Source organism: Oryctolagus cuniculus, chromosome 3 (genome assembly GCF_964237555.1).
Source record: "Oryctolagus cuniculus chromosome 3, mOryCun1.1, whole genome shotgun sequence".
Lineage (NCBI taxonomy): Eukaryota > Metazoa > Chordata > Mammalia > Lagomorpha > Leporidae > Oryctolagus > Oryctolagus cuniculus.
The window spans coordinates 63,741,716-63,766,572 of record NC_091434.1 but is presented as its reverse complement, the minus strand read 5'-3'; the positions used below and the strand labels follow the sequence as shown (position 1 = coordinate 63,766,572).

The 24,857-nt window shown below is 41.0% G+C and overlaps 1 protein-coding gene across 21 annotated transcripts in view; it reads right to left on the bottom strand.

The window, feature by feature from the left end:
* NFE2L2 (NFE2 like bZIP transcription factor 2) overlaps positions 1–24,857 on the bottom strand; it is a 186,040-nt gene that overhangs the window by 138,418 nt on the left and 22,765 nt on the right. For 6 of the 21 annotated variants that reach the window (XM_051849400.2, XM_051849399.2, XM_070070629.1 and 3 more), the window contains one exon: positions 13,183–13,233. The exons of 8 other annotated variants lie outside the window; for them this stretch is intronic. In XM_051849400.2, coding sequence (XP_051705360.2) covers positions 13,183–13,233 — 51 coding nt within the window. Of the gene's footprint in view, positions 1–7,453; positions 7,550–13,182; positions 13,234–24,857 lie in introns of all 21 variants that reach the window. 7 more of the 21 variants (XM_051849403.2, XM_070070631.1, XM_070070638.1 and 4 more) reach the window with 2 other exon arrangements.

The window sequence follows — 24,857 nt, the reverse complement described above, 5'->3', positions numbered from 1 at the left end:
GGGAAAACACAGGGTGTGTTCTGAGGACACTGGTATGGCTGCACCTGCCAGCTGCATTTCCACCTGTGAGCTCTTTCTCACCTTTGGCAATGACACATAAAAACACAGAAGATAATAATAATCTAAAGCAAAGTTAAAAGTCTAACAATACAAAGACTACACTCAAATAGGGTAGGTTCCTTCTGCTCCAGGAACCCTGTCAAAGAAGAGTCCACATGAATCTCTACAATACGAATGTGGCCATTTGTTCAACAAGTATTTAACAATCTCCACCTTTGTGCTGGGCACTGGGAGAAAGCTGTGAACAAGATGGCTATGGTACTCTTCTTTTTCTCCTTCCTTCCTTCCTTCCTTCCTTCCTTCCTTCCTTCCTTCCTCCCTCCCTCCCTCCCTCCCTCCCTCATTCCCTCCCTTCCTTCCTTCCTTCCTTCCTTCCTCCTTCCCTTCTTCTTCTTCTCCTCCTCCTCCTCTTCCTCATCCTCCTCCTCCTTCTTCTTCTTTTTTTTTTAAGATTTTTATCTATTTGAGAGGCAGAGTTACAGACAGAGGGAGAGACAGAGAGGAAGGTCTTCCATCCACTGCTCCACCCCCAAAATGGCTGCAATGGCTGGAGCTGAAGCTGATCTGAAGCCAAGAGCCAGGAGCCTCCCCTGGGTCCCCCAGGTGCAAGGGCCCAAGCACCTGGGCCATCCTCCACTGCCTTCCCAGGCCACAGCAGACAGCTGGATTGGAAGAGGAGCAGCTGGGACTAGAACCAGCACCCACATGGGATGCTGGTGCTGCAGGCGAGGCTTTATCTGCTCCATAGTGCCAACCCCTAAGTTTATATTCTGACCAGAGAGACAGTTGTTAAACAATAATTGTACAATCCCAACTGTAAAAGCAGTGTGAAGAAGTGAAGATGCCAGGGGGATATCTTTAATAGTCTAGGGTGGGAGGGAAGTCTCCTTTGGAGAAGAGACATTTGAGTTGAGCACTGAAGGAAAAGTAGGGGTACGAAGGCTGGCGTCAGGGCTGGTAGTGGCTGCCAAGTGGGTGAAGACTGAGAAAGCTAGGGAAGTAGACGGAAGCCTTTTTGTGCATGGCCTAATGAGACCCATTCATGATTTGAGTCATGGCATACCAGGAAGGAACACATTTTTGAAAGTTCACACAAAGTACAGAATGGAAAAAGACTCAAAGTGAGACAACAATAGGCATGAAAAGACCAGTCTGAAGGCTACAGAGACCTGTTGAGTCCAAAGAAATGAGAGTGACTTGTACTAGGGTGGAGACAGTGGTGATGAGAAGAAAGGTTGGAGGAGGAGGGCAAGCTCCGAAGAGAGAGCATGCCAGGTCAACTGGGTGTCTGTGTGCGCAGGTGCATGCGTGCATGTGTGTGTTACAGAGTGGATTATCTTCAAACAGGGACCAGCTTTTATATCAACAATTCTGTACCACCTCAGTTATATGCTCTTTCTCTTTATTTCAGAATCCACACACTCCCAACCTAGGCCCAAATAAGACCAGAACTGCAAGAATCAGTCATCTTTTTCCTAATCCCCATGTGCAAGATTTGGCTTGTGGAGTCACACCCTAAGCACTTTCAATCCTTTCCCAGAACCTTGTGTTCAACATTGAACAGAGACAACAGGAAAGACGCCAGGGAGACAGAAAAGAGGAAACCTGCAATCAGAAAGAAAAGGAAGCTGAGTAAATAGGGACTAATTGTGGGAGTTAGAGAAATGTACTTGTGTGCATTCCCCAGGTCTTCCTGTTTGGGTGGGGATGAAATAACCCTCTAGAGAGAATCTTAGCTGCAACTGTTTGAAGCTCTTACTTGCTGTAGCAACACTTAATACTAAGGCTTAGACACTGGAGTTACTTAGTAAATATCTGTTGAATTAAAGCACAAGTACAACACAGTGCAAGACAGGGCTGACCCAAAGTCCTGAGGAACCTATACATTCTTAGCACAAATGTATAGTCTCCAACTTCTATCATCTTATAACATAAAGGAGAAGGAGCCTGGAAGCAGAGTTGCTTGGCTGCTCTTGTGGAAACTGGAACTTTGTGGCAAGCCCTGGGCCAGGAGTTCAGGTAATAACTGGCTGACCCTTAGCAAGTCTGGCTTCATTTCCTCAGTTTTAAAGAAGCAAAGGGTTTATATAAGATGGGCTCTAAGTGCAACTTTTGGTGTAAAATAGTATGGAAAGCAAGGCCCAAACGCATACAGAGATTTGAGTAGGGAAAGCAAAGAAAGCAAGAAAATTGTTGAAAGCAATAGAGAACTTCTCTGCCACATTTCAAAGAATCTTAAACTGAGACAGGATCCAAGTGTGGATTCCTTTCTCTGGGCTCCTGCCTAGGAAGTGATTGCTACCACCTGTTTTTATTCATACCAGCATCTGTTATTGTCTAAAACAAATATTCTTCCTTCACTACAGTCCTCAGTTTCCTAACAACTTTCTTAACAACTCAGGAAACCAAGCACTCTTGCCAAAGGTTCCTCAAAGTTTCTGCAATCTGTTTCCTAGGACCCTTCCCCAGGGCAGCCAAGGTCCAGACCTCTTTTCTATACCCCTCAGTATTCTATAAAGGGGAGGATTTCTAGCTCTACAGGTAAATCTCTAATGAATTCTATTCTCTCCATGTGACAATGGAAGTAGGTATGAGGAGGCTGGTCAGAGATCTCTGCAGATTTGCTCTTGCAAATAGTGGCCTCTGCAATGAGTTGAACTCATTGGACTTTGGGTTACAAGGAATAGGTAATTGAGGTCCTGGCAATCACAACTACTCCGAAAATGGGCAGTGGCAATGGTTGGACCTCCTTAATATTTTAATCAGGACAGAAATTAATCTTATCTTTTTTGGAACACTGATGGAAAAGCTTTGTCCTCATCTTTTCTTTGTTAAATAGAAATATATCAGAAAAGTTAGCAAACATAATCTCAAAGGGGGATTTTTAATAAAAAGCCTTTATATAAAGACATACTTATCAAAAAACAAATTTTTAACAAAGGACTTTTAGACATGTGTAATTCTCTTCCCTCATAACAGAATTTGAAATTATTTCTTGGAAGGGCTCCAAAGGTCTTGCTTAAGAACAATAGACAATAGTCATAGTCTCCTAACTCCATTAGTGAGGAAAATTGTGGTCTTCAGTCATAGGGGATTTTTCAGAAGTCTCCTGTAACAGCGGGTGACACAGAAACACAAAAAACTCCCAACAGGCACAATTTTGGGGAAGCATAAAAAAACACTGTTGGCTTTCTTGGTATCACTTTGAGGGGTGGTCTCAGGCCTATTGGAATCTAGTTAAATAGCAATATGTTGGTTTGTGCTGTTAATCCAATAGGGTTTCCATGTCAATTCTATAGATTTTCTGGTTTGTTAATACAAGTAGTCTTTGGGTAACCAATATAATTACAAAAGATTGGGACTGTAAAAATTCACTTAGTCTATTTGGATGAGGTTCCTTTGTCAGGGTCAGAATACTATATTTGTCACCATAAAGAATTATCTGGAACTGTGTTAATGTGGTATCCATTACCCACATGGTGTAACTTAAATTCAACTAAAATTAATGAAAATCTGAAGTTCAGTTTCTGAATTTCAAGTACTCAAAAGCCACAGGGGCTAGTGATTACTAACTAGACAGCATAGTCATAGAACATTTCCACCAATGTAGAAGTTCTGTTGGACAACACTGATCTAGAAGAAATCATTTATCTGTAAATGTATCAACTATAAATTCAAATTGTTTTTCATTTAAAATGAAATAACCTTCCTGAATCCTTTCAGCTTCACTGAAAGACAGAAACAAAGCAAAAAAATTCCCTCTTCCAGCCCTTGAAATGATTTTTGGATATTACATTTCATTCAGGACTTGAAGTAACTGGAATGTTTTTTCTGTATTTGCTCAAAAGTTAAAACTATGTTCACAACTTCTTGGCCTTTTGGCTAAGATCAAGTGTAAAACTATGTTTATATGTAGCTCCAAGTAGGGTGAAAAAAACGTCCTTATCAGTGAAATTTGGGGAATGACACATAAGAAACATAATCCTCATTGTTCCAGAATTTGAAGACTCTCTAACGAACGCTTCTCATATCTGGTATAAATGTAGGGAACCCATGAAAGTCTTTTTGTATTGACACTTACATTTTCCATCTACTCATTGACAGCCCAAATTCCTTCAACAAAGAGAAAGAAATTTTATTAAATAATTAGATATAAAATTTTAGTACAAATATCACTGGAAGAAACAGACTAGGCTGTAAATTATATCTATCACTTTCCTAATAGGTTTTCATAAGTGATGGAAGAGAAAGTTCCAAAGTGCTGTGTTTCTGGATTAAAGTAGACTGGTTAAGAAGAGAAGAATCAGAAGGGGAAGGATTTGGAGTAAGAATAGATTTTTATTGCTCATTTTTGGCAAAACTTGGCTTTGGGTAATTAGGGAATTTAAATTTGTGATAGAGTACATAGCTGTGGTTTCCATTCTCTTTGAAAGTAGGGTTCTCCTGGACCCTGAGAAAATTAACTAATTACTCTGAGCATGAGAATGATCAATATTGGTTTAGAGGTGGTATCTTGAAGACACACTTGACTTTTGGTGACACTAAATCACAGATATTTAGAATCTGGGGAACTTTGAGTAGCATCTTGTTCACTCCACTAAACCAAGAATTTACAGATTATCTTCTTCTAAACTTAGGGTGCATCTTAAGGATATCACAACATTTTTCTTCATTTTCATTTATAAGGTGCAAATTTCACTACATTAGACTAGAAACTTTCTGCCTGTCATCTTTGGTCTCCAGCACAGAGCAAAATACCTTATAATGTTTGTAGAACTGCAGAGCTGCAGTCTCCTATTTTATATAACTAATTTATCAATTTGAGGGAGAGAGAGGGAGAAAGGGAGAGAGGGAGAGAGAAAGAGAATCTTCCATCCACTGATTCACCCACCAAATTCCTGCAATGGCTGGGCCAAGGTCAAAGCTGGCAGTTGAGGAGTCAGTCCAGGTCTTACATGTGGGTGGCAGGGACCTAATTATTTGAGCCATTAGTACTCAGGGTCTGCATTAACTAGAAGCTAGAGTGAGGAGCATGAGCCAGGAATTAAATCCAGGTACTCCAATATGGGACACGGGTGCCTTAAATGCTAGGCTAAATGCCTGCCCTGAACTACTCTATTTTATTTGAAAGGGAGAGAGAGAGAGAGAAAGAGATCTGGCACTGCAGGTGGCAGCTTTACCCACTATGCCACAGAGCTGGCCCCAAATCTCCTCTATTTCAAAGATGAGGAAAATGAAGCTTAGAGGAGGAAAACAACTTCCTGAACATCATGGAGGAGGCAGCTGTCAGTGCAGGACACAGTCCCTTGTGCTTCCCACTGCACTCTGCTGATTTCTCACAACTGCTTGCTTTCTTCTGCTACTCACTTGCGGATGCCGGTACAGCTTCCCACAGCTCAACTGGATGCAGTTATTGTTTCTCTCTCTTTGTGTCATTTTTGTGTTTTCTTTCATTTCCTGTGCTGAAAGCATCAAATGACTAGATTTTTCTTGTACTAAGCAAAGACAGTCTAGTATTAAGGAAAAAAGTATTAGGTAGAAATACAATAAATTTTATCTGCATCTCTATATGGGCTGGAATCTTGAACTATTTTTATTTATTATTTTTGTATGTTCTAATTTTGCTACATTGAACATTACTTTTAAAAACATTACTTTTCCTAATTAATTGCTTTTTAATTAGAAAAGAATATTATCTATATGATATAATATAGATAATCACCTTATCCTTCTATTTTTACTGCTCAAAAGGATCCTCCTTCATCTGCATAGAGTGGAACAGTGGGCTTCAATCCAGCAGGGTGAAGGGCACATTCATTATCTGAGATATTTGGGATAGTCAAGGAGGGTACTTATTTGTGCCACTCCATTTCCCATATTTTCAGCTGAAAGAGCAGAATGCTGTCTGAAATCAGTGCTGGTCCTACAGTTGAAACCAGCTCAGGCCCCTCTGCATTACGGGGCTGTGCCTTTTGGCTCTTGGTAAGGGTGCAGCCATGTTTCATTCTCACCAACCTAGTGATTTTTACTCTCTCCCTCTGTCTATCCTCTTTTTCCTAAGTAATTCAAGACAACAACAACAAAATCGTAAACTATTAATTGTAGGGTTAGACTTTCTACTTCACTTAGTAAGTTATTAAGCTCATTTCCTTAATATTGCACCTACATTTTCTTCCAAAACATATAAAAAAGGGAATAATCCTAGGCTTTTTAAAGGAGAAAACAGATAAATGAAAGATAAACCTCAGGAACTATTAATGATGGATGTGTGTATGTGTGTAAGATCAAGCGAGAGAAGGAGGGACAGAGAGAGAGAGAGAGAGAGAGAGAGAAAGGAATGGGTCTTGTTCCTCTATGGATTATCCTGGATGTGTTTTAAAGTGTTTTTGTTTTTTCATATATCTCCCCCCAAAAAAATGTCCTAATTAAATCCTATGAAATTTAAGCCCTTTGTTTCTTTCAAAAGAGAATATAGAAAATCTGCATCTCTCAATTACTATTTGATACGTTTGTGTTTTATTCCTCCTTTTCAGCTTCCTTCTCCTTTTCTGAACCCCAGCCACTTTCACTGTACTAGTTCTCCAATGCTGCTAATCAAAATAAAAATAAAACTCCAAGACTGCTTCTGTTTCGCTAATCTTCAGCTATATTCAGATATTAAAAATTAAATGCTTGAAGGATCAGGCCATCAAGGAGAGAGGTGCCTTTCTCTGAAGGGAGGAAGGAACCTCCACTGTGATACGGCCTTGACTAAACAAGTTCAGAGTTGGTGAACTCAAGCGGCTTCCATAGCCTAGACAGCTCATAGCAAGAGTCTCGGGTGATTGCTGACATCATAAATAAGAGTGCCAACTGTTAAATCAACAACGGGAGTCACTCGGTACATGCTCCCCACGTAAGATCTCTGTCCTTAATGTGTTTAACTATGAAACTTAAAAACAACACTACTAGTCAAACAATACCCTATTCCTGGTTCGGTTGTGTGAGTGCAGCCTGTTGAAATCCTTGCTTAGTATATACTAAGTTGATCTTCAGTATATGAAGGTAATTGAAAATGAAACTTGATGAAGGGCGGGATGGGAGAGGGAGTGGGAGAGGGGAGGGCCATGGGAGGGAGGGAGGTTGGGGGGGAGCCACAACAATACAAAAGTTGCACTTTGTAAATTCACCTTTATTAAATTAAAAAAAAAACTATAAAAAAATTAAATGCTTAAGAAGCTATGCTAATTTACTCATTGACATTTTTCTATTTAATAGGTAATATGGATCATAAAAATATATATATTTTCTCCCAGAGATTGGATAAAAGAAAGTGGTTTCATTTAGAATTTAAATAAAATGCTACCAGAAACATTTTCCCCAAAGTTGGCTCTCACACAAAACAATGACTCACCACTGAGCCAGAGATTTCCTTGCCCGTTTTCTGCAAATTTTATTTAGTGTTGCCATAAAATCTGCTTTCTTTGTGGTCTCATTCCCCAAGGGCCACCTGTGAAGATCAGAACACATCCCAGACAGGATGGACAGCTGATTACTGAGTTCAGTTAGTGCTCCAAATGGTCTCTCGCTGAAGTATCCCTTCCAGAAGAACCCATTTGGTAACTCTAACAAAGGGAGTTTCAGGAGGACCCAGGTGGTCAGTTAAGGTCGTCTTTCCCTTCCCATTCTCCTGACTTCTCTCACCTCCCTTTGCTCCAATTTCCCCATATGCTCCGTCTCCCTCTTTCTCTCTTTTCTTCTTCCTCCTCCTTTCTCCCTCTTTTTCTTTCTTAAGCTTGACAGTTTAATTTAAAAAAAATTATTTATTTATGAGAGAGAGAGAGAGATCGATCTTCCATCCACCAGTTGACTCCTCAAATGCCTACAGAAGTCAGGCTGGACCTGGCTGAAGAAACCAGGAGCTAAGATTGTAATCTGGATCTCCCACGTCAGTGGCAGGGATATAGGACTTGAGCCATCACCTACTGCTTCCCAGGGTGCAAATTAACAGGAAACGAATTGGAAGCAGAGCTGGAACTCAAACCCCAGCACTCTGATACAAGATGTGGGCAACCCAAGCAGTGTCTTAACCACTGTGCCAAATGCATGTCCCATCTTTTTTTCTTTGAAAGAAGACCATCCTCTCCTTGTCTCTCTCCCTGCCTTTTGCTGAACACAGTGATATGCCAGATGGATTTTTTCTGTTAATGTTTCCGAAGATTCTAATATGTAGTCTTCAGGGATTTTGCTGTGAGACTGTATGAAAATAAAGTCTTTCAGTTATTTACTGCTGCTACTAATAACAAGAGCATTTATTACTATAACACTAAAATTATCACAACAATATTTTACTTTTGCATAATGATACTCAAGTTTTGAAAGAATGTTCCTACAGAAGTCATTGTGCATTTACTCCCCATATAGGACCCCCATCCCTAATGAGCTGTACGATGAGAATCAACTGCAAATTTTGTTCCCAAACTGTACCCTATATGTTGTGTATGTGTGTGGGTGCAAATTGTTGAAGTCTTTGCTTAGCATGGAGTTGGTCCTCTGTATATAAAGTCAAACTAAAAATGAACCATAATGAAGAAGGAGATGGGAGAGGGAGAGGGAGGTGGGATGGGAGTTGGTGGGGGGTGGAGAATGAGTATGGGGGAAAGAACTACTGTATTCCTGAAGTTGTATCTATGAAAAAATGCATTCATTAAATAAAGAAAAAGGAAGAAATGTTCCCATCCAATATTTACCTGGCTTTATTTTCAGTGCTACTATGTGAAGGAGGGTGGTCAATGTTACTTTCTTCTATTTTTTAGATGAAGAAATAAGGTTGCAAAAGTTTGACTTGTCAATAATATCATAGCTATCTAATAATGAGTCTGGGACTGGAATCTCAGTGTTCTGGTGGCTGAGTTATTTTAGACAGAGGTGAAATTGGATCACTGTACCTGATTTTGTTAAGTGGTATCCAATATAAAAGATTTATGTGGGGCCGGTGCTGTGGTGTAGCGAGTAAAGCCACTGCCTGCAGTGCCAGCATCCCATATAGGCACTGGTTCGGGTCCCAGCTGCTCCACTTCTGATCCAGCTCTCTGCTTTGGCCTGGGAAAGCAGTAGAAGATGGCCCAAGTCCTTGGGGCCCTGCACCTGTGTGGGAGACCCAGAAGAAGCTCTTGGCTCCTGGCTTCAGATGGGTGCAGCTCTGGCTGTTGTGGCGAACTGGGGAGTGAACCAGTGGATGGAAGACCTCTCTCTTTCTGCTTCTCCTCTCTGTGTGTAGCTCTGACTTTCAAATAATAAAATTTTTTTTTTTAAAAAAGATTTATGTTCATGGCTAGATACTAATGTAAATAAAGGAAGTAGTGCCTAACTAGCAATTCTTTATACACCTGACAGATGTGACCAAGCTGGCTTTTGCCTAATTTTACTTTCAGGGGTTATTCCTAAAATATTCTTTGGTTGCCTCCTCACATTTAGATTTTAAGATTTAAGTCCGGGGCTGGCGCTGTGGCGCAGTGGGTTAACGCCCTGGCCTGAAGCGCCGCATTCCATATGGGCGCTGGTTCAACACCTGGCTACTCCACTTCCGATCCAGCTCTCTGCTATCGCCTGGGAAAGCAGCAGAAGATGGCCCAAGTTCTTGGGCCCCTGTACCCATGTGGGAGACCCAGAGTAAGCTCCTGGCTCCTGGCTTCGGACCAGCACAGCTCCGGCTGTTGCAGCCAATTGCAACCAACAGATGGAAGACCTCTCTCTCTCTCTCTACCTCTCCTCTCTCTGTGTTACTGTGTAACTCTTTCAAATAAATAAGTAAATCTTAAAAAAAAAAAAAAAAGATTTAAGCCTAAGGTTTAAACATACACAAATGCATATAGGATTTGGGCTTTACTACAAAAAATTATAAATTTTGTTTTAAATTTGTTAATTTTGGGTTTCTGTACATGTGAAATAGATTTTGGGGCCCAAAAAGAAATATATGAGGCAGTAGTAGTGGGAGTGGTGGAGCACTGACTGAAAGTACAATGTAGGCAGTAGGAAGATTAGGGAAAAAGTAAGAAGCTAGCAGTAGTTCCTTAGGGCCTTGCCCAGTCATCTTGACCTTGCTACTGAGCCAAGAATATTTTTGCTATAATCTCCTGGAAGGCTGGATCCAGACAAGCTTGTGAAAGAAAAAAAAAAAGTATATGAACTTTGGTTTTGCAATTTCTCCAAGTGTCACCTTCATTGCCTAATTTTAAATCCTTCTTAGGCCTCTCATGAAATCTTTTAATCACTCCTAAGGGCCAACTCCATCAGTAACTCTCTACCTATGCCAAGCCCTGAAAGTAACCCAAGTTTTTCTTCCTCTACTGTCCTGGTTTCATTGCCAGAAAACTCTGCTCTCGTGGCTACCAGTATGACAGTATTGCTCTGAGCATACATCAGGTGACCATATTATCTTTCTTCCCTTTTTGGTGATAACCTCCGTAACAGCTTTCTGGTGTCTTTTACTTTCACCGTGAGCCAACCATTTGGTGTGTGAAGTTTGAACTATTCCCTTTAGGTGACAACTTCCAAATTGGAACACTTCTAGGTGGTACAACTGTAGGTATTTCAATGTCAACCATGTCTGAAAACTGAACTTATGGCTCTCCTCCTTCTGTGCTGTTAATTCACTTTTTAGTAGATTAGGCTTGAAACTGCCCACATTTTATATTGCACAGCCTAATTTAAACCTTCCTCATACCCTCAGATTTCTCTAAGTCCCTCCATCAGAAAGAATGCCCCTCCATCCTCTGTCCCTTGGCAGCCCTTTCCTTATGCCTGGGACCAACTACCTTGTATATTTTTGTGGTCACTTCTGAGGATATACGAGGGTACTTGAAACGGTCCATGGAAGTGAGATACACAGCAGACCCATAGAATGGCAGATGTCCTAAACAGCACTCTGGCCTCAGAATCAGCCCTTAAGGCATGCGGATCTGGCTGAAAAGCCCATGAGAGTATTTCAGGCATGGAAAGCCAACACACTCTGGGGAAAAAAAAAAAAAAAAACCCTAAATGAAAGATCTCCGTGAGTGAGATCCCAGTGGAAAGAATGGGTGATCAAAGAAGGAGGTACCTTTCTCTGAAGGGAGGAGAGAACTTCCACTTTGACCATGGCCTTGTCTAAATATGATCAGAGTCAGTGAACTCAGGAGGCTTCCATAGCCTTGGCAGCTCATGACAAGAGCCTAGGGTGATTACTGATGCCATAAACAAGAGTGTCAATTTGTTAAGTCAACAACAGGAGTCACTGTGCACTTACTCCTCACGTAGGATCTCTGTCCTTAGTGTGCTGTACATTGAGATTTAATGCTATAACTAGTACTCAAACAGTATTTTTCATTTTATGTTTCTGTGTGGGAGCAAACTGTTGAAATCTTTACTTAATGTATGCTAAACTGATCTTCTGTATATAAAGAAAATTGAAAATGAATCTAGATGTGAATGGAAGGGGAGAGGGAGTGGGAAAGGAGAGGGTTGCGGGTGGGAGGGACGTTATGGGGGGGAAGCCACTGTAATCCATAAGCTGTACTTTGGAAATTTATATTCATTAAATAAAAGTTAAAAAAAAAAAAGAAACGGTCCATGGAAAATTGAATCAAAAGCCATGTTCATTTTTGGTGCCCCAAATATGGAAATCCATGCATTTTTTTCTATAACATTTTTTATGAATTTTTTGAAGACCATATGTGCCCCTTCTCCAAGAGCCTGCTAGTCTCAACCCCTTTTCTTCCTGCCTCCTATCTAAATCCAGACTTGGCAGATGGGGGTGGTGAGGTGGAGCATTATAAATTATAGGACTTGTCGGTACATACTAAAGTATGTACCTCAGGGCCGGCGCTGTGGTATAGCAGGTAAAGCTGCTGCCAGTGGTGCCAGCATCCCATATGAGCACTGGTTCAAGTTCTGGCTGCTCCACTTCTGATCCAGCTCCCTGTTATGGCCTGGGAAAGCAGTAGAAGATGGTCCAAGTGCTTGGGCCCCTGTACCTGCATTGGAAGACCCAGAGGAAGCTCTTGGCTCCAGGCTTTGGATCAGCACAGCTCCGGTTGTTGTGGCCAACTGGGGAATGAACCAACAGATGGAAGATCTCTTTCTCTTTCTCTCTTTCTCTCTCTCTCTCTCTCCCTCTCTCTGCCTTTCAAATAAATAAATAAACCTTTAAAAAAAAAAGTATGTACCTCACTTTGAGCTAGACTCTTAAATGTGTCTTTGGTGTACACTTTTTCTTAGTCTCCTATGCAGCTTCAGTCTCTCTGTTCTTCAAACACGCTTCTCTTGGCACCACACAGTCTCACTCTATAGAAACAATCTTGCCTCCTGCTTCTATAGGAAAAATTGAGAACACCACAGAAGAGCTCGCTTTCAAGAAAGTACTCATTAGGCAAGAAATCTACTTTCGCTTGATTTGAATCCTGACCTCAGAAGACCTGTTGCCCTTTATCTATAAAATTGAATTATTAGAGCCTTCTCTAAAGGGTTACTGTAAGGATCAAATAGGACAACCTATGTGTTGAGCAGAACACCATGTACTAGTTGCCAGTCTCAGCAGGGGACTCTGCTTCTGCCCCTTCCATTCTAGGATCAGAGTTACCAAGGAAAACGCACTGCAGTCCAGCACTGGGTGGCATATCGCTTTACTACACGTACTACACGGGGGTCAGGTCAGAGCCAGATCAGCTTCAGTAGTAGGCCTTGGTTCCCCATGCCCTGAGGATGTGTCCTGGGGGCCCATACAGGGCAGTTTGTCTACTCACAGCCCTCTGATGCTGCAGGGGAAGGACCCAGCCTTCTCCTTATGGAGTCTGAAGTAACCAACACTGGGGCATGCCTCAGGGTCACTAACATAAACACCTTTCAGCAGAACACAGGGCCTCTCATGGAGCATGAGGCAGGGAGAGGTGGAAGTCCAGCACAGGCCATTTCTTAGTCAGGAAGTGTAGCAGGCCCAAGGCCCATCCTGAAGTGGCTAAGGGGGTGTCCAGAGCTTGCGCACATGTGACTGCCTTTCCCAACACTACGTACATCACTTAGTGCACAGCCACGGCTTCCTCAGCAAAGGTTAATGAATGTTATTACTAAGAACTTTCTCACCATCTAAAGCTCTGTCTCTCTTACCTTGTCCTTTTTTTCCTGCCTTCCAGTGGGAGAGGTCACCCTCTATAGTATCTGCAAAGAAATATGAGACAAATTTTTCCTCAAGAGAGACAAAATGACATTAAATGAAACTATCTCAGAATACTTCAATGTTAAGCTAGATGGATTTAACAAAGGACTATGAGTACTCTTGTTTTGTAAACACTGAGGTCTGCAGTACTTAGATTTGCTAGAGGATATTCTAAATGGTGCTGTAGTAAGGTGACTCTGGCAGGAATGTATACAAGCCTGATTAAAAAGAAAAGACTTGGATGAGGTTAGATTGGCCAGGAGTAAGCATCAGGTCCAATCTGGTGCAGGTTATGGTAATGAAAAGTAGAGAAAAGGTGTTTCTGGCTCTGGAGAAACTTGGTGAGCGCTGGGATGGAAGTAGAAGGAAAGGACATAGTCACAGAAGGCTTTCAGGTTTCTATTTGAGACTGGGAGAAGAGTGGTAGCATGAGCAGATTTAGGGAAATTAGTTACTGTAGAGGCAGCCAAACAAAGCTCTGGGAAATCATTACTATATATACTGGGGAGAATATGTAACTAATTAATGACCAAATTATAGACTACACAGAAATTGTGACTGTAAATTAAAAGGATCTACACAACAAATGAACTAACCTTGTTGTCTTGATAAGACCTGTAGATAATAATGAGTAACAACCTACAGGAAGTTCAGACCAGGCTTGCAAAGAATATTATGCATGACAAATCATGAAAACAGTAATGAGGAATTCATGATTTAACAGAAATGAGTAGTAATAATTCATTCTGTGATCCAATAATCCTGCTATTTGTAGCAAGACCTCTTTTTTCCCTAGCCAAGGGAGACTGAATAGAACCATGTCCTTGTCTGTACATGTCTTCAATAATTTTTGCATTTTCACAATACCAGACAATGAGACTTGCTGGTATTGGAAGCCAATGCATAATGGAATAATGAATAAAAAATTTTAAGGAACCAAAATCAATATGCTTAAAAACCCAGACACAGTGTAAAAGTGGCGCAAGTGAGATCTGGTTTGGCTGAAAACTCAGGCATTAAGTTGCGGTTGGGTGTTTGGTGCAGGGATTGAAGTTGCCACTTGGGACACCCACTCTCCATATGGGAATGTTTGATTTGAGTCCTGGCTACTCCATTTCTGATCCAACTTTCTACGAATGTGGACCCTGGGAGGCAGCATGTGGCCACTCAAGTGGTTGGGTCTCTGTTACCCAAGTGGGACCCAGATAGAGTTCTGGAATTTTGGCTTTGGCCTGGCCCAGCCTCATCTGTAACAGACAACTGGGGAATAAACCAGCAGTTTGAAGATCTGCCTACCTCTCTGTATCCATGTCTTTCAAATAAAATGAAAAAAAAAAATTGGCTCTTATTAACTTTCTGATTGACTTTGTGCTCTTCTAAGCTTCATCATCACTTACTAAATACCCCCAGGATGCTTATACCTCTTCTAGATCATGCTCAAGAGGCAGTCCTAGAGGTTACAACCTAGAGAAATGGACAAATACACAACATGATTATTTTCTTTTTCTGGATTAAAATATCTGAAAGTGGATAATGAAGGCTATTCATGGAGTCTAGGATAGGAGATAATGTGTCCATTTTATATATATGTGACACTACTTCTAAAACTCATTCTGTCTGTAATGCTATCACTGAATCAAGTTAAATGTCAGAGAGAGTTGCTAATCTCCTCATTCTCCACCATGTACAACTTACCCATCACAACAAGCATTGTCCTTTTAAATATGAGACACTGGAATATATTTAGAAAAGTTACAATTTATTCTATATGCTGTGTACCATTAAAATTCCTTCCTTTCCTTTTTACAGTATTCTTCTAAATCTGCACATCCCCTATTCCTAACAAATATTAGACTATTAGCTTTTTTCTACTCTACCATTTGTTGAATGTTTGAATACTAATTTAAATTCTTTTTCTTTTAAACACAGATTTAGCAGGCTCATAAACTTTGGTGCCCTATTTCAATTATGGCTCCTATGAATAGAAACACTGAATTCAAAAGTGTACACATGAGTGTTTATATATGTGTATTAAGCTTTCTGGGTCTGTTTAAAAGGTTCATTGCTCCCCAGTTGGCTGAACTTACCTTACACCTAATGCAAAATATTTTTATTACATAGAATTAGCTTAGTATCACCTTTATTATTATTATTTTTTTTGAGTATCACCTTTAAATGCTAAGAACCTGCTCCCATTACCTTCATCTGGGACTTGAAAATGGACAATAACTTAAGCTTTGGACAACTTTGGGTCACCATTCACAGAATGACTCACCTGTTATTATTGTATTTTGGGTTCTTGCCTGAGGCAGAGAGATAGAGAAACACACACACACACACACACACACACCCACACACACAGTGGGGAGAGAGAGACAGAGAGACAGACAGGTTCCACCAAATGCTTGCAATGGCTGAGGCTTGGCCAGGTCAAAGCTGGGAGCTGTGAACTCAACCCAGGTCACCTATGTAGGTGCCAGGGTCGCAAGCACCAGAGCCATCACCTGCTGATTCCCAGGGTACACAGTAGCAGTCAGCTAGAACCAGGAGTGGACCTGGGACTCAAATGCAAGCATTCCAATGTGGCTGGCATATGGGAATTACAGCAGGATCTTACCCACTAGGCCAACCACTCATCCCAGATTAATAGCTTGAGCACTTCTATAGGACCTTATAATTGAAGCCAATTTATCCCAAAAGTATAGAAATAGGTATTAAGGGGAAATCATCCCATGGGTGAATAAACTGAATTATACAATGTTATATATAATTTTCAGAGCCTTTGATAATGGGTAATGAATTTATGAATGGACACTGTCACTTTTCAAGGAGGCAGGGTTATAATGGGAAGTGTCTCTCAACTTCATTTTATAGCAGAACCACAGAAACACACCCTGTCCTCAGAAGACCTAGCATCACACAGAAGTAGTTTGGGAAACTTCAACCTGATCAAATTTTCAAAGTGGTAGCTTCCTGCAATCCACATTCTTTTCTCTTCACCTTAAGGGAAAAGTGCTGACAGTTCAGAATTTTCCAGAGACCTCTGGGAAATGCCCACCTCTGTTAGGAATTGGAAGAATTCTCAGGAGACCACCAGAAGCAGATGCACCCTACTAGAGAAGAGTCTGGGCACTTAACTAGTTCTAGGATGATGGAATGCAGGAATCCTGACACCTAATGTAGAGTTTTAGTATCTCATACTTAACTTCTTGGGGTATATTAAACTGTACAATTATATCTCAACTTTAAGTTAAGGCATACAAATTTCTGTGATTTGTATATACAAATCAGGAACACAGTGATACTTCCCATCCTACCATCCCTCTCGCTCACGCTCCCACTCTTCTTCCTCCTCCCTTTACTATTCCCACTCTTAATTTTTTACAAAGATCTATTCTCAGTTTACTTTATACTCATAATATATTAACCCTACACTAAGCAAAGAGTTCAACAAATAGCATGAAGAAAAAAATCTTTCCTCAAAAGTACAGACAAGGACTATAAAAAAAATCACTGGATCTTAAAATATCAATTGCACTCCTATACATTACCTTTTAGGTACTCTATTAATTACCACAGATCAGGGAAAATATATGGAATTTGTATTTTTGAGACCGGCTTATTTCACTAAGTATAATGGTTAATTTCCCACTTGTCATTCTAGATACCCTAACATTCTAGCTTAAGGCTAAAGCCAAAAGTTTTATATATACCGATTAACAATTATTTGTCATAGACTAAGAAGGAGAATATGAAATAGATTGGAAAGATTTATTAGATTTTTCTAGTCTTTAAATCCTTGTGAGGGCTTGAATTGTGGCTGAAGCAAGTTTACTTGGTACTTCTCCCTTATGTGAAAAGCCTCTTATCATGTCATGAAATGAACTTTTTTGGTGTCATCTCTTTTCAAGAAGCCATATTAATTGCTGAGCCAGGAGTTGTACTTTTATGGAGGATTAATAACATTTAATTGATTTGTTTTAGTAGCTTGACGTATATCAAAATTAAGATAAATTTGGGTTGTGTTTTCTTTCTAGCTTTATGTATTAGATTTACCTTTTTGCTACTTTTAGGAAGTTCTGTATCAAATCAAAGGTGTAAAACAAAATGGCAAATAACAACATGTACTTAGGAATTCTACTATTTTAACAGGATTCTTAATTTTTTTAAAAGATTTATTTTATTTATTTGAAAGACAGAGTTACAGAGAGAGGTAAAGACAGGGTGAATGGTCTTCCATTCATTGGTTCATTCCCCAGATGGCCATAACAACCAGAGCTGCACTGATCCAAAGCCAGAAGCCAGGAGCCAGGAGCTTCTTCCAGGTCTCCCCCGTGGGTTCAGGGGCCCAAGGACTTGGGCCATCTTCCACTGCTTTCCCAGGCCATAGCAGAGAGCTGGATCGGAAGAGGAGCAGCCAGGACTAGAACTGGCGCCCCTATGGGATGCCGGCACTGCAGGCCAGGGCTTTAACCCACTGCACCATAGCACCAGTCCAGGGATTCTTAACTTTGAACAGCACTTTTATTTGCATTATTTCACTTGACACAAACATTATCCCAAAAGGTGAACAAGGTTAAGATCTCCACCCAAAAAGTAAACAAGGTAAAGAAGTGAAGAAAGTGAGAGCAGAAGTTTTGACTAAGTTCTTTTAAATTTTTAAGTACTTGAAAGGCAGAGAGAAAGAGAGAAAGAGAGAAAGAGAGAGAGAGAGAATGAATCTCTTCCATCTGCTGGTTTACTACCCAAATGCCTGCAATAGCTGGGGCTGGGTCAGGTCAAAGAGAGGGGCCTGGAAGACAATCTAGGCTTCCCACAGGAATGGACAGGGACCTAAGCACTTGAGGCACCACTGTTGCTTCCCAGGGAGTACATTAGCAGGAAGCTGGAATCAGAAGCAGAACTGGGACTTGAACCCAGGCACTCAGATGTGGGGAATGCAGGCTTCCCAGGCAGCATCTTAGTTATTGTGCTAAACATCCGCTCCTTTCCCAAGTTTTTAAGTGGCACAATCAGAGCTACACTACACATCTTCTGACTCACAGCTTTGAGCTATTTTTATAACAGTAGAAGGTTTTTTTCTCCCTTTCTAGGACTGTGAGGTGTAAATCATCAAGCCGTTTTGCTAAATATATTCAGCAGTTTAAAATATACATCAGTCATTTCCATCTCTGACCCAAGGTGTTTGGTTTTCTACTCTACCTCACCAAGGCCAACTCTTGTATCTAGATATTTTATAAAACTTGGGGATAAAACCATCATGACTCAGGGACTATTAAAAAAAGAAAACCAGTAACACTTACACTGTCAATCATAACCATTTTCCCTCCCTGTTTGGGAGTGTGTGTGAAATTTTCCTCCCTTCCCCATTAATGTGTATAATGGAAGAATGCTTTTTTGTTAACCTTTATATGCAGTTTTAGATGACATCACTTTTCTTATTTGTCACTCTCTCATCTTTTTCCTATAAAATGAAGAATGTCCTTCATGTCATTCTTAGGTAATCCAGCCTGATTACCAACGTTTCTTTTGAAGACATGTATCAATTTTTAAAACACTCTTTGTATAGTTTTAATTTTTTTTAACCCTGCCTTTGCTATGATTGTTACTTGCCATCATAAAAGCATCACATCCATTATATTTTTTTTGCATAGACACATTGGATCCTGTTCTATTTTTTTTTTTTTTTTTTTTTTTTTTACAGGCAGAGTAGACAGTGAGAGAGAGAGAGAGAGAAAGAAAGGTCATCCTTTTGCCATTGGTTCACCCTCTAATGGCCGGCGCACCGCACCTATCCGAAGGCAGGAGCCAGGTGCTTTTCCTGGTCTCCCATGGGGTGCAGGGCCCAAGCACTTGGGCCATCCTCCACTGCACTCCCTGGCCACAGCAGAGAGCTGGCCTGGAAGGGGGGCAACCAGGACAGAATCCGGCGCCCCGACCGGGACTAGAACCCGGTGTGCCGGCACCGCTAGGCAGAGGATTAGCCTACTGAGCCGCGGCGCCGGCCCTGTTCTATTTTTATTAACACTATAGTGGTAGTTCTCAAAATCACCTGGAAAGTTTGTTCAAACAGAGTGCTAGGCCCCACCCCATCTCTGGATTTCTGACTTCACAGATCTCCAAAGTAGAATCTGAAAATTTACATTTCTAACAAATTCCTGGAAATGTTGATGCTGCTAGTTAGGGACAACACATTGAAGAAAATGCTTTTTAGGATCATCTGGAGAACTTTAAAGAAGCATATATATTGGGGGCCAGCATGGTGGTGTAGCAGGTAAAGCTTCTGCCTCCAGTGTTGGCATCTCATATGGATGTTGGTTTGAGTCCCGGCTGCTCTACTTCTGATCCAGCTCTCTGCTATGGCCTGGGAAAGCAGTAGAAGATGGCCCAAGTCCTTGGGCCCCTGCACCTGTGTGGTAGACTTAGAAGAAGCTCCTAGCTCCTGGCTTCAGATCGGTGCAGCTCTGGCCATTGCAGCCACCTCGGGAGTGAACCAGCAGATGGAAGACCCCCCTGCCCCGTCTCTGCCTCTCTGTAACTCTTCCTTTCAAATAAATAAATAAACCTTAAAAATGTTATTTTTTTAAAAAAGAAGCATATATTGACATTAAGATCCTACTGCCCAAGATTTGTATATATTACGTGTTAGGTATATGGTACAATGATTTTTAAAATAGTGCCCTAGTGATTCAGATAGACAACCAAAATTAACAACCACTGATCTAGAAGTTGACCAAAATTAAGATTTTAAAAAGCCAGCAGGTCTAATAGGCCTCCTCTCCTCAACTCTTTCTTCCATAGATATTTGATAAAGACCTCTAATGAGTAAGGCATCCTACAGAAGTTGTACAAGTAACACAGTTGCCTAAGGTATGGTTTCTGTCCTCTAAATGTTATCAAAGTATCGGGGAGACATAAGTGTAGGCACAAACATCTTCATTGTAAGATATGGGTTTGAATCAATCATAGCAACATAGGAGAACACAGAGGGGAGGGATGAAAGCTGCATCAATGTGGAGGCATTGTGAAGAAGTGGGATTTTCCTACATGATAGAATGGTTGGAAGGCACTCTTTTTGTGAGGGGCAGTAGTGCATGAATTCTTGAAAGGTAATTTGGGGCCATAGTGTGAAGAGCTTTAGAGGCCAGAAGACAGCAGTGGAAGCACTGAACCCTCTCAACACAGCAACAATGTTCAGAGCAGCATTATGAGCTTCTCAGGATGGCAGGAATATGTGGGATGAATTGGAGAGTGAAAAACATATAGAGGAGCTTTGTATAGGAATCAGAGATTGTTTCTTAAACTCTAGGAACAATTGTCAAATTAGTTTTTCAATGAACAAATGAAGAAAAGAGTTTTACTCAGTTGACAATAGTTTGGAAGTTACCAAATAGAAGAATATTTACAAACATTCATCTTAACTTCCTTTGGAAGACATTGAGGGCAGTCCTCCCTTTGGCAGAACTCGGTTAGAGTTCTGATCTTGGATGTGGGTATGTTCTGTCTGATCTCTCTTAATCCCCTTTTAGGTGCCTGGTGTTCTCAGGATCTCCATTTCTGCTCCATCAAAATTTGCTCTTAGGAAAGAATCTGAAATCAATAATTTATTCTGTCATGAGATATGACCTAGTATTTGAGGTTTCTCTTATATGTTTATGTAAAATAAGATTTATTTCCTACCTTCCTATTACTGCCTCTAACACACACACACAAATCAAATAGAGCAAACTTCTTTCCACGGTTAAGGCCAAGCCACTCTGTGGGAGTTCCTCGAAAATAAACACATCAGAAAGGAATTAGACCTACTGCTATGATCAACAACAATGTCTCTCCTTGGGCAAAGTGTCTGCTAAAATGAACCTAGAAAGAAAACCCACACAATTTGGTATGCAAACATAATAACTCATAAATAATGACACAGAGCAGAGACTCCCTTAATCCTAAACTATTCGATTCTCTGTTAAAGGACAAAGAGATTAATTTTAATTTTTGGACGGATGTTGCAAAGGGACTTTAACCTTTACAGTGGTACAAAAAATTTCCTTTGAAGAGATACCAATGAATTTTCTTGACAAGAAAACCCTTGGCCACACTATAACTCAACGTATTCTGATAACATCAAGAAAGAATTATAAAAGGAATCTGCATCTCAGAATTGTAGGACATTGACAGTACTGTTGGGTTGGGAAGAGATAATGATTGATGGTGACTATCAGAATGAATGGTCATATGCATCAGACTCTTTCCACTAAAGACAATTAATTTATTATTCTACTGATTGTAAAATTCAATGATTAAATTTCTTTTTTACCAGCCAATAAAATTATAAAGTCTGTGTCTTTCATGATACCTGCTACCAACATGAAAAGATGTTATTAATCTTTCCCTTCTTCTATACCTAAATAATCATTATTTAGTTTGCACAGTTTTCCATATTTAGGAATATTTTTGAATATTTCATTAGTCTATTTTAGAAAAGATGATATCTAGTTGCATGCTTTATTATTAGAATCTGATATATAATAGTTGAATAGATACAATTCTTCTGCTAGATTGTGAAATTTACCTATTTCCTCAATTTACCTTACTCACAACAATTACGATTAAGTTATTGGACTGTGGCTGAAAGAAGTCAGATTTTGTCCTGCATTGATGACTTGCGTTCTGAAGGTATGATAGGAAACTCAAAAATATTCCTCAAAATCACTGTTGCTAGGAATAAAGAGTAAGTGTGGTTTTATAGAGGAATACAGAGAAAGAGACTGAAGTGCAGCTTTCTAGGGATGGCTAGAATCTGTCAATGTACAAAGTTTCTAACGTTTTTTCCACAGTCAGTTGTGGATATTGGAGATTATTTCCTTCTTGAGCTGAGATTTTGAGTTTGTTGAAGGCAGATATCAAATGCTGTATTTTCTTTCTCATCTATTGTTATTTCTTGGTTGAATAATTAAGATTATGAATCAACTAAAAAGTTAAGTGAAAGTATTTGTACCAGGTTCAATTGAAGTCTATCATTAATAAGAATAGAAACTAGAAACTGAGTTTTAGCAGAAGCACACTTAACTCCACTTGGGAATGGTGGGGTATAATACAGAAGTTAGCAGTCATTGCTATTGCATTTTTTTTTTCTGTGAAGACAGATACTCAGCAAACCCTGGCTTGGGTTCTTGAAAGCGGTACTGTACTTTTAGGTACAGAGATTTATAGCACCAGGGCAGGTTGAAAGTTTTAAATGGCTGAAAGTTATTGTTTGGTTTGCTTTCTTTGACTTTAGTAACAAAACCATCCCAGACAAACGGGGGTCCAACTATTCTTCTCTTAAGGACAATCCTTGCAGATCCATTTTCACATTTCTTTTTTTTTTTTCTTAAAGATTTATTTATTTGAAAGTCAGAGTTACACAAAGAGAGGAGAGGCAGAGAGAGAGAGGTCTTCTATCTGATGATTCACTCCCCATTTGGCTGCAACAACTGAAGCTGCACCAATCCAAAGCCAGGAGCCAGGAGCTTCCTCTGGGTCTCCCACATGGGTGCAGGGGCCCAAGGACTTGGGCCATCTTCTACTGCTTTCCCAGGCCATAGCAGAGAGCTGGATAGGAAGTGGAGCAGCCAGGTCTCGAATGGGCGCCCATATGGGATGCTGGCACTTTCAGGCCAGGGTGTTAACCCACTGTACCACAGCACCAGCCCCAATTTTCATATTTCTTACCTCCAACATTTAGGAATCACTTCTTTTCTTTTATCCTACAAGTAGCAACCAGTTCCCAAAATAGTGTCCAATGATCCTGGTATTCACATTTCTAAGTTGTCTCCCCTCATGATGTATGACCAATAGGATAAGACAGAAATGACAGCATATCACTTCCAAGGCTAGATTATAAATGATCACAGCTTATATCATGGATACTCTTTCAATTGCTTGTTCTCCTGATGCTTTTTTTTTTTTTTTTTTTGACAGGCAGAGTTAGACAGTGAGAGAGACAGAGAGAAAGGTCTTCCTTCCATTGGTTCATCCCCCAAATGGCCAATATGGCCAGCATGCTGTGCTGATCCGAAGCAAATGAACCCAGTGTGCCGGCGCCGCAAGGCGGAGGATTAGCCTAGTGAGCCGCGGCACCGGCCAACTGCAATTTCTCGAAAGACTGTGAGCCATAACCATCCACTTAATTTGCTCTGGGGCTCCTGACCTTCACTAATGCTGTGAGATATTAATGTTTGTTGTTTTAAGTTGATAGGTTTTGAGACGATTTCTTACCTAGCAACAGTTAACCAATATATCACAACTGTATTGAAATGTGAAATACTGGCCTTATGGTCAGGTTGAAGAAATGACTTGTTACTTATAGTGCAGGTGCCACTGTTGCCCATCAAGATGTTGTACAAAACTACTGCAGACAGTGACCTGATGAAAAGTTCATTCAACTTGTAGAGGGTGAACATATTACTCTAAACTATCTATTTACTCATATGGTTCACCATCGGATCTGACCTCACAATTATTACAACTGCTAGGTGGTTAAATAGCACAATGTTTTATAACGGTTTTCCTCATCTCCCCCCCACCCTTTTTTTTGACAGGTGGAGTTTTTTTTAGACAGTGAGAGAGAGACAGAAAGGTTCCGTTGGTTCACTCCCCAAATGGCCGCCACAGCCAGTGCTGTGCCGATCTGAAGCCAGGAGCCAGGTGCCTCTTCCTGGTCTCCCAGGTGGGTGCAGGGGCCCAAGCACTTGGGCCATCCTCCAATGCCCTCCCAGGCCACAGCAGAGAGCTAGATCAGAACTGGAGCAGCCAGGACTTGAACTGGTGCCCTTGTGGAATGCTGGCATTGCAGGTGGCAGCTTCACCCACTATGCCACAATGATGGCTCCTAGGCTGCCTTTTTTTTTTCTTTTTTTTTAACAGGCAGAGTGGATAGTGAGAGAGAGAGAGACAGAGAGAAAGGTCTTCCTTTTGCCGTGGTGCGCTGTGGCCGGCGCACCACGCTGATCTGAAGCCAGGAGCCAGGTGCTTCTCCTGGTCTCCCATGCGGGTGCAGGGCCCAAGCACTTGGGCCATCCTCCACTGCACTCCTGGGCCACACAGCAGAGAGCTGGCCTGGAAGAGGGGCAACCGGGACAGAATCCGGCGCCCCGACCAGGACTAGAACCCGGTATGCTGGCGCCACAGACAGAGGATTAGCCTATTGAGCCGCGGCGCCGGCAAAGCTGCCTTTTTAATTACTGTTGCAAAATCAGTGCAGATTGTAAGAAATCCAAAAGGGATAGTAGAATATAAAGAAGGAATAATATTTTTAGCATGCATGACCTTTCCCAACATGCAGATACTAAATATACTATGAAGGCCACTCCCTAAATGTAAATCAATCAGTTGTACGAATGACTCAATTAGTCATTAACTTTAATGCCATTTTTTCTCCAGTACTGACTGATACTAATATTACTCCCACATTTGTGAAAGGGAGAGATGAGGGCCAGTGCCGTGGCTCACTTGGTTAATCCTCTGCCTGCGGCGCTGGCATCCCATATGGGCACCGGGTTCTAGTCCCGGTTGCTCCTCTTGCTTTTCCTATTCTCTAATCCACTTTCTTTGTCCTCTGTTCACCATCTGCTTTGGATTAACTGGATGC